At 47.7% G+C, this 17,309-nt stretch overlaps 6 protein-coding genes across 6 annotated transcripts; 3 read left to right on the top strand and 3 right to left on the bottom strand.

Moving 5' to 3' along the window:
* Window positions 1-171: 171 nt before the first annotated feature.
* On the bottom strand, window positions 172-943 carry LY89DRAFT_699387 (translationally controlled tumor protein; the record flags this gene model as incomplete). Its single annotated transcript, XM_018217051.1, has 5 exons — window positions 172-256; window positions 303-462; window positions 510-647; window positions 707-818; window positions 929-943. 5 exons carry the CDS (start codon window positions 941-943, stop codon window positions 172-174), a joined length of 510 nt encoding a protein of 169 aa, XP_018067066.1.
* A 658-nt stretch (window positions 944-1,601) lies between these two features.
* LY89DRAFT_592377 (uncharacterized protein) lies at window positions 1,602-2,728 on the top strand (the record flags this gene model as incomplete). The annotated part of the gene is made up of 2 exons (XM_018209696.1): window positions 1,602-2,262; window positions 2,310-2,728. 2 exons carry the CDS (start codon window positions 1,602-1,604, stop codon window positions 2,726-2,728), a joined length of 1,080 nt encoding a protein of 359 aa, XP_018067065.1.
* Window positions 2,729-7,815: 5,087 nt separating this feature from the next.
* On the bottom strand, window positions 7,816-8,487 carry LY89DRAFT_687677 (uncharacterized protein). Its single transcript, XM_018215558.1, has one exon. It carries the CDS (start codon window positions 8,252-8,254, stop codon window positions 7,967-7,969), a length of 288 nt encoding a protein of 95 aa, XP_018067064.1. The 5' UTR covers window positions 8,255-8,487; the 3' UTR covers window positions 7,816-7,966.
* A 223-nt stretch (window positions 8,488-8,710) lies between these two features.
* LY89DRAFT_737628 (uncharacterized protein) lies at window positions 8,711-10,124 on the top strand (the record flags this gene model as incomplete). Its single annotated transcript, XM_018220279.1, has 2 exons — window positions 8,711-8,848; window positions 8,904-10,124. The coding sequence occupies 2 exons, from the start codon at window positions 8,711-8,713 to the stop codon at window positions 10,122-10,124; spliced, it is 1,359 nt and encodes a 452-aa protein (XP_018067063.1).
* A 1,428-nt stretch (window positions 10,125-11,552) lies between these two features.
* On the top strand, window positions 11,553-15,206 carry LY89DRAFT_651971 (uncharacterized protein). Its single transcript, XM_018212185.1, has 7 exons — window positions 11,553-11,688; window positions 11,744-11,921; window positions 12,167-12,447; window positions 12,556-13,595; window positions 13,641-13,910; window positions 13,963-14,107; window positions 14,155-15,206. Exons 1-7 carry the CDS (start codon window positions 11,685-11,687, stop codon window positions 15,096-15,098), a joined length of 2,862 nt encoding a protein of 953 aa, XP_018067062.1. The 5' UTR covers window positions 11,553-11,684; the 3' UTR covers window positions 15,099-15,206.
* A 138-nt stretch (window positions 15,207-15,344) lies between these two features.
* Window positions 15,345-17,204, bottom strand: LY89DRAFT_785300 (glycoside hydrolase; the record flags this gene model as incomplete). Its single annotated transcript, XM_018222879.1, has 6 exons — window positions 15,345-16,110; window positions 16,155-16,222; window positions 16,277-16,452; window positions 16,612-16,743; window positions 16,789-16,898; window positions 17,039-17,204. 6 exons carry the CDS (start codon window positions 17,202-17,204, stop codon window positions 15,374-15,376), a joined length of 1,389 nt encoding a protein of 462 aa, XP_018067061.1. The 3' UTR covers window positions 15,345-15,373.
* Between the last annotated feature and the right edge of the window lie 105 nt (window positions 17,205-17,309).

The raw sequence follows: 17,309 nt of genomic DNA, 5'->3' as shown, positions 1-17,309 counted from the left end.
ACGTTTTGTACTTTCACGAGGCGCACTCTGAGGGTCGAGGGAACGTTTTTGGGGAGGGAGTCGATTTCTTTTGGTGAATATGACTGGCTAGACAGCAGGTATGCTACTCTCAATGGCCGTGCGTGACGCGCAAATAGCAGAAAAAACCATGCAGAATTATCCCAAATCCATCTAGACCTTCATCTCGGTAAGGCCATGCTTCCAGATGGTAACAAAAGGGGTAACTCCATCTTCACGGTAATTCATAAGAATAACCCTGAGCAGGTTAGTCAAATTCTTCCAAACGGACGACGATAACTTACATTCCATCGACATCCATTGACTCGCCAGTGTAGAAATCGTAGTCCTTGAAGTTGGCGACGATCTTCTTGGCATATCCCTGAGCACCAGTCTCGAACGCCTTGATGGTCTCCTCGCTAGCTCCCTTCTCCTTCAGAGCCTCCTTGACCTTCTTCATGTATCCTGTGTCTCCATCAGCAATGTCCCGTGAATATATGCATGCTCCATACCCTTCAAGTGGCTGAGATACGATTTCTTATCGAATTGGGTAGATTGCAACCGGAAAGAGTTGACAACGTTGTTGACTTGTTGAGCTCCGTCCTCAACACCCTCTTCGGCCTCCTCAGCAGATGCGTTGGCACCGGTGTCTGTAATTCATATCAGTATCCATCATATTGCTGAGCCTTCGGCGGTGTAGTGTACGTACTGACTTCGACCGCGCCCAGGGTAATCATGGAACAGTCGACCTCGTAGACGGCACCGTCGACCTCCTTGATGTCGTATGAGTCCGACATGACCTCGTCACCGGTGAGGATATCCTGTAGTACATCTCAGTCAGCGATTATTCTCCACAGGTTGCGACCCACAAAGCTGATCGCGATCGAGTACAAGTGCGGGGTTGCAGTGTTGTGGCAGATGGAATGCGTACCTTGAAAATGATCATTTTGACGGTATCAATCTGTGATTTATCTAGGTATGGAGGAAGAGACTGATATGGACAAAATTGTTCAGAGTTCGAATCTTTTGGTGGTGGGCTGGACTTGAAAAAACCACCAACGTGGATTAAATGGAGGGGCAGAAGAGCACACTTGAACTAATCCGGAATAGCTCTACTACCTCAGGCAAGATATTTTGGCCTTACGCTAGTACAGCTTTTTTTTGCCAGCGCCCGCCACATGTCAGAAGTCCCATCTCGGTTCCATGAACGACAAGTTGGGATGGATGTGATGTTTACTAGAAAACGGAGAAGGTTTGGTCGGAACGCCATTTTTCACAATGAAACGTACGGTACAACACAGCATTTTCGACCTGACCTGACAGTCTGGCGATTTCTTCAGCCCAATTTCACTCTTCTGGAAAGTCAGGAGCTCTTCAACAGGAGATCGCGGGAGTGACGGATGATAAAAAGTTAAGCGAGATTTGATAGCGCTGGTGGGTGCATTAATGACTGTATTGTGGCGCCCATCATCTTGGTTTACAAAACCATCGTCTTCCTCGTTTCTTCTTCATAACGGTATTCACTCCTTTCGTGCGCACCACGATAACTGCCGTTACCACCGCTCGACATGGCAAACATCTCTCTTGCTTCCAATTTGACTACGATGTCTGATCTACCACCCCTCCCATCGTACACCCTCTCCCCGGTTCAGCCGCTCATCTCCTTTATCCCCGACTTCTACCTCTCCCTCATGCTACCAATTGCCGCGTACTGGATCGTATCAATGTTCTTTCACATCATCGATGTCTACGATGTATGGCCACAATACCGACTGCATACACCGGCGGAGATCCTCAAGAGAAATCACGTCTCCCGGTATGAGGTGGCGCGCGATGTGGTTATACAGCAGATCATTCAGACAGTGGTTGGAATAATTCTAGGTATAACGGAGCCAGAGGAGGTGACTGGAAGGGAGGAGTACGATATCGCAGTCTGGGCTACAAGATTACGAATTGCTCAAAGGGTTCTGCCGCAGCTCTTGGGTCTTCTAGGTCTCAACGCTGCAGCAATTTCTAAGAATATTGCTGGATCGCATCCAATGCTGGCAGGTGCTCTCGCAGGTGGAAAATACCCCTCCTTGGCCTTGGGAATGGATGCTCTCGGTGGTTCACCAGTTCCTACTTTTGCTAGCTGGGAGGTATTTGCGGCCAAGGCTCTGTACTGGTACATTGTACCTGCATTGCAGTTTTGGTTGTCAATCCTCATTGTGGATACATGGCAATACTTCTTACATCGTGCTATGCACATCAATAAGTGGCTCTACAGTAAGTCCTCGTCAGCTTCCCCCTGTTTCCCTTGCTGACGAAACAAGCTACATTCCATTCGCGTCATCATCGCCTCTATGTCCCATACGCTTACGGAGCGCTTTACAACCACCCCTTCGAAGGCTTCCTACTTGACACACTCGGGGCTAGCATTGCATACAAAGTTGCTGGGTTGACGCCTCGCCAAGGAATGATTTTCTTTACAGCCTCCACCATCAAAACGGTCGATGACCACTGCGGTTACGCATTACCTTGGGACCCCCTGCAACACATCACAAGCAACAATGCAGGATACCATGACATCCACCACCAAAGCTGGGGCATCAAGACCAACTTCTCGCAACCATTCTTCACCTTTTGGGATCGACTCTTGGGCACGATGTGGTCTGGCGATACAAAACTCCGCTACGCGAGAGACAGAAAGGCAGCACAATTCAAGGTCGATGCAGACAAGGTTGAGTTGTGATTTCTCTAGAAGGGGGGTTAATGAAGATACACAGTTGATTGTACAACATGAGCGGCATGCACGGTCTTCTACGCATTCTTGGGACGAGGTGTTTGGTTGGGGCTTGGATGGATATGAATCGTGGTGGGCGTTCGGTGTGAATTGTGTACATTACTGGAGCTTGAAAGTCTCGCGAGAGGCAAGGGTGCAGGATACCTTAATACTAATAATTCATCTTTGCTGAATTTACATTGGTTCTTCGAACTACCAGGGTCTTTTCACCCTTCCTATGCTCATCCAGGCAAGATCTTGATTTCTTCCCAACAGTATCCACACCACATTGCAACGACTACTCCCTCCAGAAGGAAAATCTTTTCTCGGGACATAAAGACGGATAATTCCCCTCTCGCACCAAACTGAATTATAGATAGTAGCAAAATTGGGCAGCAAACGAAGGCATTGAGAGCTCAAAAATTGAAACGAAGATTACCTTGGAACACCCCATGAACTTGCAGAAGGAGAGATAACAAGAGTTTGAGCAGTTGGTCAACAACTATTTTTGAGCCAAGCCCAGCTTAAAGTTCCACATCACCATAACCTCACTTCAGACCATGAACTCGGACTTATCTATCGCCCTTGCACTATTTGAATGACCTCTTACAATAACCAGATCTTTTTGTCGTCAATATTTCCTAGGAGATTGTATTTTTTTTCTTACTGTTTAATAATCATCAATTTGCGCTTTCCACGCGGTGAGCGCTGGCTGCGCGATTTGCGCTACGTGCGCATACGGCGCATTTTGCGGGTGAGCCAGAAACTAGAACAGAACCCGAACACATACTCAAAACCCCACCACATCACACATTTAAAAGTGAAAGTGCCAGAAAAAGGGTTTGTTGCACGTCGCAACGAAGCTAGTCGTTTGATGCCTTGATCCTTCAATCCTTGAGAAATTCACCTTTAGGATTTGATGGTCCTATTTTGCAGCAGCAATCACTTTGCTAGATACGAGAACAAGTAGTCAGTTCAATCGAGTGTAGGAGATGGGATGCTGATTTTCAAGAGAGATTTAGTTTATGTGGTGGAGAGATATTAGACAATTAGAGAGGGGATGACGAGGAAATGATTTGAAGATGAGATTATGTCGTTGGAGGAGAATGAAGGTGAATGACACACTTTGGGGAAGTAATGATTCGAGGAGAAGAGAATCAGCTTGTGTAGAGACTTTTGAAGTAGATGGAAGTAAATTCTATAAATTGGCAAGTCCGAACTCCATATGCCTGCTTGTCATGTCTTTGGAAGGCAAATGTCATTTGACCCATCTCCCAACTCCCATTTACATCTCAACAGCTTGGCCTTCTGGGCCGTGCAAGAAAAGCAGCACCTCCTTCCAGATGGGCCAACCTCAGTTTACTTTCATAAAGTGACTTGTTACCTTTTGTCATTTCGCTTGTCAGTCAAGCCGTAAGAGTGACAATGGTCGACGTGAATCGAAACCTGACACAGAGTCTGGGCGGGTAACAGTAGATCATTGTCATAGTGAATGGTCAACCAACCTCAGTTCAATAGTTTGTTCCTTCGCGTAGATGGGATGAAAACACAGCCGTCGACATGCAACGAAAGCAAAGCTTTGTCTTGTCACTTCACCTACATGGGATGAAATTCAACGTCCGACATGCAACGAAACTTGAGGTTTATCCTGCTCTTCTACTTACATGGGATGAAATGCAATGTTCGACATGCAACGAATTCCAAGCTTTGTCTTGCTCTTTCACTTACATGGGATGAAAATACAACAGTCGAGATGCAACGAAACTTAAGCCTTGTCATATCCCATCACTTTATGAGATGAAAACTGAGTCGTCGACATGCAACGAAATTAAGCTTCATCAACGAAACCTGATCCTTGTTACTAGACAAAAGGAATGAGAATGTTATTTGCTTTTTGGTATTGCAGAGGTTACTTTATGGATAGATGAAGAAGTTTTGAGTAACTCTGTGAATGTTTCTTCTTATGGTAATCTTGCATTGAGGAGGGATTGATAAAATGCAAATGGAGAAGGAAGTAACGTTGTACAGTAAGAATGGTAATACCATTGGGAGACTTTAGAAGTCGAGATGAAAGCAGAGCAAGTAAACGAGGAAATGACAATGATTGAAACGCGCAGCATGGGTAGACTTTTCAAGATGAAGAAAAGTCACTTAAATGATCCGAAGGCACCGCTTTTAGATAATCATATGGGTAGAAGCAGTAACACACGGTGGACAAAGATTCTTGGTCGGTATGCTCGGGGAGAGTTAATTGACTTCGTCACTGGGTACTTCGTCATTGAAAACAGTGGTAGAAGCCTGGGTGAGGTCACCTCCTCCACAGAAACAAGATAGGCAAAACGGTTCCTCCGGATGCAAAGCACGCACAAAGCCGCTGCACCCCGCCGATGATGCTCTGTGCTCAGGGGTATCTCGCGTGGAGAGTGGAGTCATATCAGCACCACTTAAGGTGTGATTCTGCCATAATGGTTCCTCGACCCCTTAAGATGCAGCCTTGTCGATAGCGAAGAAATAGCCAAAGTGGAGTGAGATGATCGACGAAGCACTTTCATTTATCATCAGGTGACATCGCGTTCAGGGGCAGATGAAGAGAAAGCCTTGGATGCCTCAGATAAATGGGTGGTCCTTGCTATTGATATGATGTTCGCTCGCGGAAAAAGTTTGCCGGGGCCAAGCGAGAAGAGAGGATCATTTTAACCTTCAAGGTTTGCTCGATCCGGAATATGGTTGAATGGAGCTTTGATGTTCTGCTGAGTGAGCAGTGAGATGTTTCTTATCTTGAGAAATTGAACGTTGAAAGTTGGTACCAACCAGCCGTGGATATGATGTTTATTGTCAGATTCTTCGAAGCATCTCATTTGACTTCTCAAGGTGAAACATGAAACAGCCACAGCCAGACTCTAAATAGTCGCTTCAATTCTGGGCTTGTTTCGAAACTCTTCTCCAATGAACCTTCATTTTGGTCCTCAAGTCAAAATTGAGGATCTTGGGTAAAGTTTCCACTCGCGTTGTCCCACTCTTGGAATTGTCGCGTTGTTGGATAGGAGGTCGAGGTCGTTGTCGCGAAATGGACTCGGCGCACGGATACCTCATTTCGAAGCGGATACCTTAATCTCCATTAAGGCTGCGCTTATATTCAAGGGGACACCACCAATCAGACATGCAGTTTCAGACCGTCTTCGAATGGTGATTCGCGTGGCGATAAGTGTGGCACAGTCTGCCGCCGATCAGACTCGCATGAACATCACCCGTCTAGACTAGAAGAGGACAAGTGGTAATTGAACCTCAGGGACTGGAAGAGCCTTAGTAGAAAAAGATCCTAGTCGCAGGCCACTCCCGAGATTCCAGCCACCAGTTCGTGGCTGCTTTTCCCTGTTTCTATCACATCCCGACGATAGTCACTCTCTCTCAAATTCTTTTCATCACTCCCACCTCTTCCAGGCTCTCCATCTGCCGTCTCACCCGTGTAGTAGGCCTGCGTCTGACTTCATCCCAAGAACGGACAGCAGCAGCAGCAGGGCTATGCTTGGGGGCGGCATTGTCCCTCACAGTGCGGCCAAAAGGAAAATCAAACAAAAAGTCAGCGATCATGATGTCGTGCCATCCATGCAAATCCCAATGGTGAGGATCAGGAGGACGACAGAGCCGACAGCGAACGGCGACCAATGAAGGACGTCCTCTGCGAAACACCGGAGCCGTCAAGATGCTATTCGCAGCGAGCATTGCCAGCATTGCGGAGGCTTGGCTTGGTTTGGCTGGTCGTCGTCCATCATGCCCTCGAGAGTCAAGCCAACGTCATGCTCGCACTGCGCTCGAATCATGCACGATACACAATACGTGAAAGCACTAGACAGCGAGTCTGGAACTCTGCCAGTTGATTGGCTTGCGGGCGCGGTGAAGCATGTCTTAGCTCTATTTAAAAGCCGGATGTTTGAGAGTTTACTCGTTAGGTCGTCGAGGTTCAGGTTCAGCTCTGTCTCTCATCATCCACGATATGCGTGCGCCACACTCCACTCTTACTGCATTCGGCAACATGCCGTGTGAAAGGGACCAAAGGGAAAGCACGCTCTATTGATTTTCGCCAGCCGCATGCCGTAATTGCACTTTGCAGCACAGAAGAGAAGAGAAGAGACCCTTCGTCCCTTTCCGTCCCGATGATTGACTAATTAACAACGCTTGGACGCCGTCCAGAACGGTGGGTTGTGGGTGCATCAAATACTTCCATATTCCTTCTTTTCCCTCGAGTCCCATGTCTATGTCCATGTTCATTCAATCTGCACTGCACCACCACTGTTCACGTTCAGACCAAAATATCGCGTTCCTTCCTCTCGCCTTCCTGGTCTCTTTTAAGTTCTCCGCCATCAACAAACTTAAAACTCGCACTACCCGTTAGACGGCCGTTCCTGTTCCTGAATCCACGAACATCAATTAGTGGCATCTACCAACCATAGCTCGGTCTTTTCCAGATCCACCTGCCACTCAATTTCCCTGTCCTGTGTCTCTCTCCACAGCAGCAAATCCCATACAAAATACCTCAAGTCCTCACACATCTACCCCGCCATAGAAATTTGTCTCTCGCCGCCTCCGTCTGTCTATCTGCTCGCTGATCAAACCTTCATCACCGTCTCGACTATTCCAATGCCAACGAAACAGACCCGTCCAACAATGCAACGGAATCCTCATTCAAATTAAACTCCATCCTCAAACACCAACACGTGCTTGGCATCCTTCGACATTGGTTCTCTGTAAGCGCTCAATTTGGAAACGCAGCCAATATCCTCACTACGGCGCTTCCGAGTCAAATCCGCGCAGCCTCACTGGTTCAAGGAACAACAACTGCCAGATTCCACGGCCCTTCCTTCGACCCAACTTCAAACATCAGGCCTATCTAAAACATAACTTGACATTCGCCGCAAGGGATTATTTTCGTCTCTCACCTCTCACCTCTCAATCCGATATCGAGAGTTCAAGACAATCTTCGGTTACTTGAGCATGCGGCTTGCCGGGACTACAAGACCGTGACGACAACCCGCACCGCAATCAACCGACAGACAGGAGCTCCGTTACCGTCGCCGTATCTTTCTTTCAACGATCGACTTGGTTATTCTAGTACTTTTTGCTTGGGCTGGTCCTGAGTTTCGCCTTCGCCAGAATGGATACCGCCTTAATAACTTTCATGATGTACGTTCATGTTTTGATTCTCCCCAGTCAGTCTGATGTTTGGAACTTTCCTTCCCACCCAATGCTGGGGTTGTTTCTTGCGATGTTTGTCCAATTGGATGCGACCGCTGTGGGACCTGCCTGGTACAATGGTACAATGTCAAGGAATGAATATGTGTCGGGGTGCTGCAGCGCAGTTTGAGGGCCAAGCTGGACCTCCCCTCCACCGCTGATGTCTTCTTGAATTGTCTGTTGTACAGCATTTGCGGAACTTTGGTGTCTCAAATCAGACGGGTAGCAGCGTGGGGTGGTGTCGTGCAAGCCGTTGGAGATCATGCGAACTGTTATACTTGTGCTTGTGCGCCTGTCAATCAAGGCATTGACATCGGTATTCCGAAGAGTACTTGCTCCGTCTGCTCATTGATGACTACTCAAGTTGAATCGAGCGGAAGAACTATTTCCAAGGCTTGGGCGTCGCAGCATGTTTCTTGCAGAGAGGCTCATCTGGCTGCGGTTGTGGACGAAACATCCATATATATAGCAGACCATGTTAAGATGGAAGCTTGATGAAGTCCGTCCGTCCGATATTATGGGGGCGGGGAAAACAATGTTTCATATTTATCTGCCACCAGCATTGCAATTTACGAGCGAAATCTCCCCACGAAATACTGGGCCCTAACCAGATACGCGACCCATGTTTCACTTAGCTGACGATTTTGCAGTCAAACCTCCCCATCCACACAGTCGGTTCATTTAATCGGATCATGGGACAATTTCTCCAAACATTATCCGATGGAGCGAGATATCAGACGAGCGCGGGGCCAATGGCGTGGATGTTATGCATTCGAGGATATCATATGCGATGGTGACGGGGGTAGCAGTCCCAAACGAACAGGTGGTTTGAAGATGGGATCCACTTATTATTACTACGTATTTGACTCCATATCTGAAACTATAAACAATGGACGCTGATGTTTATATATAGTACGAGCTTGACGACGGCACAGAACATTACGACGCGACGATATCCTTTACTACTTCATGTCCATACCTTCCTGGACAACCAGTCAACCTACTTTACGTGCCAGTCGAAGTCCAACCTTTGCGCTATCGAAGCGCATCAATGAGCTCAATGGCCATCGGAGATATCAAAACGATGAACCCAGCCGACAAGTTCATGACCCCACGACAACCTCCTCCACTACCTGCCTTACCACGCCTGAACACCGCGACATCGGTTCTCACCAAGAAACGTTCAGCTCGCTCGTTGTCACCAAATGGCGACAAGTCCCCGTGGTCTCCAAGAACGTTCTTTGGCCTGTTGTCACCCCTACAACAGTCAGATAATCGTGGCCGGTCATCCTCTCTTAGCAAGATGTCACAATCTAGTGCGGATAGGAGTACACCAAGTCTCAAAGCCCGACCAGATGAGATGAGGAAGGTCAGGTCTGTACCTCAGACTAGAGACGCGTCCCCACATTCTTTCAAGTCAAAGTCCAGAGAAGCATCTCCTTTCCGACAGGCAGCTGTGCAGGAGCATCATTTTAGCGCCACGACCTTCAGCATTCCGGATGAGATCGCTGAGGAGGCCGAAGATGATGACAATTTTGCAAGTCATGTCAACCGCATTTCTATGAACGAGAAGGGCATCTTTACACCACTTGCGCCTCCCCCATCTCGCCAACGGTCACCTCCTGCTCGTGCCAGTACTGCAAAGGATACCGCAAAGCCGCTGCCACAATTACCGGAAGAGGATAACCTTATGCCATCTCCTCTCCGTCTTCGCACTGTCGCTTCTGCTGCGGAGCTTCCAAGATCACACTTCTCTACCTCAACCATCTCTACGAACTTCACATCACCTTCCGATAGTCAATTCAGCTTCAGCGAAGAAGAGCTCAATGATGAGGACCTTACTACAGACATGGGAAGTGGTGATGAATTTACGTATAGTCCTATATTAGCAGAGACTCCGCTTAGTGGTAGATTCAGTGGTTACAGTCTTCCTAAAGCAGAATATGCTTCCAAGCAGACACTCAGAAATCAGACACCCCTTTCGCCATTTCGAGAGCCAGCCAGCAGGACGACATTTGGTGGACCGTCTGCCACTTACACGTCTACCAGTGGAAATGAGCCAGAACATATGTCTGCTCTAGAACAATTATTGAGCGAGATGGGATATCTTGGAGATGTGATTGTTGGTAAATGAATGAACTCTCTGAAGGAAAGGTTGGTTGATGGGTCATGTAAGAATGAGTGTGCCATTTTAGCATTTGGCACTTGTACAGAGCTACAAATTGTTTTCATTTTGAGCGAAAGAATTTAGCATGGAGTTCGGAAAAGGAAAGGGAGAAATGGCCTCGGATCATGTCATGGTTGGCATTTGTAGGGCTACTAGCGACGCATTCTGGGGTGGGATCTTGTTCGTGTATGGATGGTAAGGAAAGGGATGAACGATACCCTTTGATTTGTTGTTGAGCTGGACTTGTACCTCCAAGACCAGATCCGAGAGCAAGCTTAGTCTTGCTGTGATGATAAAGTGGAGGATAGATGAGATTACGATCATACGATAGCAATTGAATCGAACTCTTGCTATGTACATACAACTCATTACTTTCCACTCCCGTGCTTCCTCAACCATTAAATCTCATAATCCATCACAACGCCAACCTCCCCTTCAAAACACAACAAACCAAACCACGAACTAACGTCTCAATGCACGAACAAGGATACGCGAAATGTACACGTACGAAAAATTTCTGTTTCTATCTCGATTCCCTTCCTGTCTCCGTAAACAAATCTCGGTATGGTATTCAGCCAGATGAATGTTTACGGAGTCAAGAACAGGGACGGGTTGGGTAATTTGATGGGTGGTTGGGGTATGGGGGCTGGGAGTTTAGAGTTTGGGAGGGTGAGGCTGGGGGGAGATGGAGGCTGATGTGTGGGAGATGTGTTTAGGCGGGGTGCCGAGTTCGTGGGTTTGAGAGGAGTGGTGAGGGTGGAGGAAGAGAGAAAGAGTAGGTTGAAGGATTGAATGGAGGATAGGGAGAGATAAAAGGGAAGGGGAGAAGAAGAGCTAAGAGATAGAAAATTTTTATCTTTACACATAGAAGAAGAAATATGGTTTTGGGGCTTCAAACAAGTAACAACGAAATTCCAAGGTATGGAAGCACTCGATCTTGCGGTCTTGTCATTGTGAATTTCCGACAGCTTTTCAGGATCGTACTACGTTTCGGACAATTTTGTAAAATTCTAATGTTTGTGAACCTTACTTCATAGTCGTCTGAATGTCGTGGCCGTTGATGGACATCCCGTTTTCCTCGCTAGGCACTTGGTAATAACAAGACGTGGCCAGAAGAAGCAAATCCTAGCCCCATAACCTTCCAGAAGATCAGTCTCTTTTATTGTCTAGTCTTCTTATATATCTGCATAGTGTTCACAAGGTCAAAAGTTTCTGGCTCGGTTTCATTGAACCCACACGTGATGAATAATCACCCCTGAGCAACTTCCTCGGTTACGGACAAGCGTCAACCGATCCCTAGGTCTGATTCGAGCGCTAAATTTCTCCACACATGACCATGCGCGCGGTCATCAGATCCGACATCTCATGAAAGCCGTTCTTGCCATTTTGTGGGGAAAGCTCAAATGGACATCTTCCCTACCTGCGTGCGGGATGCAAACCTCGCCCAGAGACGACGGATGGAAGTGGCAGAACTTTGTTCCACCACTACCTACGTATTAGCCGGCTGCTGTTCATACTCAGTTGCACATGGGTATGCTTTCCACCGCTCGGTCGAGTAAGAATATTGACTGATGGGACTTTTACAGAGAGAACCAGCCCAGAAGGGAGTTTTGGCCAGGATGCTTCGGATCCAGCTGGTCGGTTCCAGTGTTTGGAATGTCGGCAAACTTTTGGGAGGGCGGAGCATCTTACTCGACATTCGCGAAGTCATACGAAGGAGAGATATCTCAAGTGCAGTGTTTGTAGGAAAGGTTTCTACCGCACGTCAGTACTCTCATTTGCTAGTGTAAAATTTGGGATATAAAATAGTCCCAAAGTCTGTGGGGTAATATCAGTGTGTCGAGTACCAAGTGGATACAAATATTTGAGGGTCTGGTATTTATTGATTGATACAAACAAGACACCCCTTTCATTTCCAAAGATGCCATTTTCTGAAGATTTTCTGCGATATTCTTGCTCAGTTGTACCTCACGTGATGGAGATGCTCTGACTGATTTCCCCGCATTTAGAGATGCTTTGAGGCGGCACGAACTTACTCATAAAGAGCCAAGACGAAGCGCTCTTGCGAGGGGCGGCCGTGCTTGTATAACATGTGCTGCTGCTAGAAGAAAATGCAGTGGCGAGACTCCATGTTCTGGCTGCCAGAAACGGGCGCTTGAATGCAGATATCCGGACAGGGCGAAGAGAGCCACTTCGGATCATTCTTCACCCACAAATGGTGACATTAGACCACCTGATACGACGACTGCAACACGATTACAGACCACGGAGCACCCAATGGCAAACTCAGGTACGCTGAAATGTCCCTTGTTCCGAAGGAAGATTTAGGAATTGAGTTCTCGGAACTCCTGTACTTTTCTATATTCTTATTCGAATACGTATTAATTCAACGATGCAGACTCGCCTATGTCCTGGTCTCATACTTCAGACTCTCCCCAGATGAGCGGTCATGAGCATGTTCAGGATCAATCTACCATGGATAATCAGATTCGAAGCTCCCCAACGTTCACTACCACTTCGTACGACAATCCATTCGCCAACCAAGGCCCTACACAATCCGAGGTAAATAGAAGCCAAGATCCAGTGGCTATACAATCTCTCCTTCAGGAGACACAACAAGCTCAATCATTAGCGTCCCAAGGGAACATGAATATTGATTCAGTCAACACCTCGACACCTTGGTTTCAGAACAACTTTTCTTCCATCAACTGGCTTCCAGAAAATTGGACGCCAGATTTTCGGATAGAGGAGAACCAACCAGGGAGCTTTCATCAAGATACTCTGACGTTCGGCCCCAATGTTCCTCCTTCCCCGGGTATGTCGAGGTTTGCAGTTGCTCCTGAACACATTGATGTGGGGCCGCCAGCCTCAATACGCCGCAAGGATTATGTGGGTGCGCAAGAGCTTTCAAGTCCAGGCTCACAAAGCACGCACAGTGGTGGTCATTTTTATATCGATGGAGACGGTGCACGGCTTCCTCGTGTCAGGAAAGCACCTTATCGACACTCGGACTCATATAGCCATAACTTTCTTCACGATCACCAGAATCTGTATCCGACGTTTACTTTTCCAGAAACAGATGATTACCACCAAGACGGTACGGGCACCTCGACTGTCAACACCATACCGCCGAATGTGTACAGCGAGATTTGTAGGATATTCAACCTCACCTGCATATCATCCAATCATTATCCAAATTTCCAAGGAGGGTCCTCTTTCCCATCCCCCCAAACGCTCAGCAGATTTGTTCATCACTATACTCAGAATTTCCTATCTATTCTACCATTCACACACTCATCAACATTCGATCTTTCAACAGCTCATTGGCTGCTCATCTTAGCTATGGCAACGATCGGTAGTCATTACAGTGAAAATCCAGGCGCTGAGATAGTCACCGTCGCTTTGCACGAATTCTTGAGGCGAGCAATCTTGACAGTGGTAAGATCGAAATCGGTTCCTCGAATTTTAGCTCACATGCTTTAGGTTGAGATAGGAGGTAATTCAAAGCCGGAGTTGCTGGTATTGACGCAGATAAAGCTATTGAGTTGCGTTGGAATGATTTATAGTGGAAACGAGCGTCTGAAGGCTTTAGCGAGAGGCACCCAAAGTGACCTCATATCATTTTGTGAAAGGGATTGGAAGCGATTATCTGAATGCCCTCAGCTTTCATCAGAAAATCAAGATCAGATTGGTCAAGACTGGAAGGTATGGTGCCAAGCAGAGAGCAGTAGGCGGACGGGATACTGCATTTGGGTAAGCTGTCTCTGCCATTCGTTGGGAATCAAAGATGGCTAATTGTGATCAGCTTTTGGACTGCATGTGGACCTTCCATTTTCAAAGCCGCTCTCTCTTGTCACTCGAGGACGCCAAGATACCCATACCCTGCCAAGAAGTTCTCTGGGAAGCAAACTCGGCTCTAGACTGGCAGCAACTCTATTCTTGTGCGACTCGTAAGTAATTTGTTTTGATGGTCTCAACACTCACTAAAAGCCACTAGCGAGTCCCTCTCTTCACTCGGCTATTCAGCTTGCGTATATAGAAAAAAGGATACAATCATCTACAGGAGAATTCAGTCGCATTCTCTGCATCCATGCCCTTTTCAGACGAACCTGGGAAGTGGAAAGTTATTTCAAGCAGCCTCTCACTCAATGGACCCCAACAGCCGAGAAGCAAAATATCAGCACCCTCGAGCGCTCTATACCAGTATGGTTACCAGGAATCTCAACCTATGCAAAGTGGCGCAATTCAGCTTGCGACTGTCTTGACATCCTCCACTGGCACGCAAACAGCGTGATTGGAGCCGCCTCAGGGATGGAACATCCCACCGTTCTTCATCTTCACCTTGCCCGTGTTATTCTTTTGACTCCATACCGCCAAATTCTCCAGCTCGCACAGCTCATGACATCCGAGCTCCAGCCCAGCGACGAACTTGATATCACGAGCTTACGAAAATATATACAGCGCTGGGCTCTGGAAGATCAACATAAAGCCCGTCTTGCCATGATACACGCAGGTGTTCTCTTCTGGCACGTTCGACGGTACTCTACCGACGCCTTCTACGAGCCTTCTTCCGTCCTCTTAGCCACGCTCGTGCTGTGGGCCTACGGATCTTTCGCCCTGCCGACTTCGGGCGTCAGTGCTCAGAGGGAAGGAGAGTCTCCACAGGCAGATGACGATGATGCCGAATCTCTGTTTCCAACTTCGATGCAACTTGATCGTCCAGCGGATGATGAGCTAGTGCAGCTTTTCGTGAAGAGAGGCGCGGGTATGAAGGCTAATATTACTGGTGTGGGCAATCTCTGCTCTGTGAAGGGTCCTGTAAGGGTTTTGGTAGAGGGGAGAAATCTGCTGGCGGGGCTTAAGACTTGGGGGTATAGTCGGCAGGCTATTAGGACACTGAGTGCGCTTATCGAGGTACTGAGACCAGACGGGGCTACTTGATTTGAGACAATGACCAAAAGCTCGGAATATAAAGTTGACCTCAGCCTCGCATGAAAATTTCAACTCATTTGAGTGATTCAAGTGAGGTAAGAAGGCACTGGGGGCAGCAACATTGTCCCGACCGGTTCTGAGAAGGATTGGAAACAAAACTCGTCTCTTCTGACCAGAACATGGAGCCAAAGGTACACATCATTTTGGTTCTTCATTTTCGCTTATGTTACAGATCCAGTCCACCACTTTTCAGTAAACTTCTTCGTCGTTTCATAACCCCCAGCTTAACCGACATAGAACTCAAATGCATACGCAGTCACAGTGTCCGTCTGGTAGATAGGAAACGTAACAGAATTCCCACTGAAAGTGTGAGAGTACCAGCCAAGATCAGTAGGCGCATCAACCTCTCCAAAGTGTCCGCCCGCTCCAGGGAATCCCCAAGTATGGATATCAAGCGTTCCCGATGTTGCAAGGCCCACCGCAGAGATATTCTCGATTGTGATTGCCCAAGTCCCAGTTGTGCTCGGGCGAACGCCAGTCAGGACTCGAACTTTATCGGTGCCTACAGTAGCATAGGTGTCGATCAAGAGATCAGTTGACGGCTGTGAACCAACACGATGCCCGGTCATGTTTTGGTAGTAGTACTTGTAGACTTGGTAATCGCCATTTGGGTAGTACCCGCTTCCAAGCTCCGTATAATCGGTTGCGGCATTTGTCTTTGAGACCAGAGAGCCCATGAGATCGTGGAGCTCCCAGCCAGAAAGCCAATTGCCTCGGAGGCCATGAGCGTCGACTCTCTCGAGTTGAGAGATCCACCAAGCAGACCCGGCAGGGCATTCTTCCGTGTAGGTTGCATATTCGTCAATGTTCAATGGTTTGAGTGGCAGTGAGTATGTTTTCAGCATGTTGTAGAGAGCGCCGTAGGCACTTTGCATATCTCCTCCGCCGCCTTCCATATGCCAGACGTACTGATCTGGTACGCTGGCATTACTCTTGACGAAGCTCAGGTAATTAGTCCACCCTGACAATGATTAGCCTAGCTGATAGTTGTGAAATGAGACTTACAAATGTTGCTTGCATCAGGCTCGCCGGCAAATGCGGGACCGATTAAGAGAACATCTGGCCATTCTGATCTGTAGCACAAGATTAGAACAATGCTTCTTTCCGTGACAGTAGGGGCGACTTACCTCAAGCGGTGGTAAGTTCTACCCCACATCTGAATATATTGCGCTTGAGGAGCATTCCAAAAAGCGGTGAGATCTGGCTCATTCCAAATATCAATGGAGAGACCAGCAGTAGCACCATTTGCATTCATATCTGAGATGAACTGGGTAAGATATTCGTCCCAGAAAGTCCAGTCTCCCTATTGACAAATTAGCATACACTTTCGACAAAGCTAAAAGTAACCGAAGATTTCATCCGAGGAGCTAAAGCGCATCTCTTTGATGAACTTGCTCTCGAAAATGATCCCGAAGAGCTCGGCTCCCAGAATTAATTCAAGACAAGGCAGGATTTGACGTACATTGTCACCAGGGTAGGGTGCGGAGGAGTTTTGAGTCCCATCCGCACCCCATAGGTCATGAATGAGGAAAATGAAGTTGGCGTCATATTTGCGGGCTGTCTTGTAGTTGGACAAAGCAGACGCAAATCGAACCTCCCTTGATTAGCCCAGCGTCTAAGTAAGGGCCAGACCACCAACCTTGTATTCCGACAAGCCCCAGATCCAGCCTAGACCAGGCGATGGAACTTGAGCACCACCAGCTCTTGCATAGTTGAACCCTATATCGGTGTAGAAGTGGTCTGGAATTTCTGCAGCACAGAAGATGGTGTTAGAAGCAGATACAGTAGGATATTGCTTTCAAGTCAAGCTGTGTCCACTTGGACATTTCTCCGCGGCGGTGTTTAAACAGCCCTGGCCAGGGCTTGCAAGTGAAACGACCTGAACTTACGATTGGGTGTATCCGGTATACCATAGATAAAGCCGGATGCTAAATGTGCAGGCGTTCCGGTGTTGTTGGAAAGGTCAACCACGGATGTGACGGCGTCTCTTTGAACGAGGAGGGGTGTAGCAACAGCCACCGAGGCGGCGAAGCCAAGAGAAAGAAGTGAAAACATGATGAAAGAGTCTAGGAAGATCTCAACGTGGCCGTCTTGACTTCAAGCGACCATAACCACGCACTTTCCTAGCTTTATATCCTCTCACCGGAAGAATCATCGTCC

This window comes from Mollisia scopiformis, assembly GCF_001500285.1.
Source record: "Mollisia scopiformis unplaced genomic scaffold LY89scaffold_20, whole genome shotgun sequence".
Taxonomy (NCBI): domain Eukaryota; kingdom Fungi; phylum Ascomycota; class Leotiomycetes; order Helotiales; family Mollisiaceae; genus Mollisia; species Mollisia scopiformis.
The sequence above is the reverse complement of the archived record's forward strand: the minus strand, read 5'-3'. Positions and strand labels throughout refer to the sequence as shown.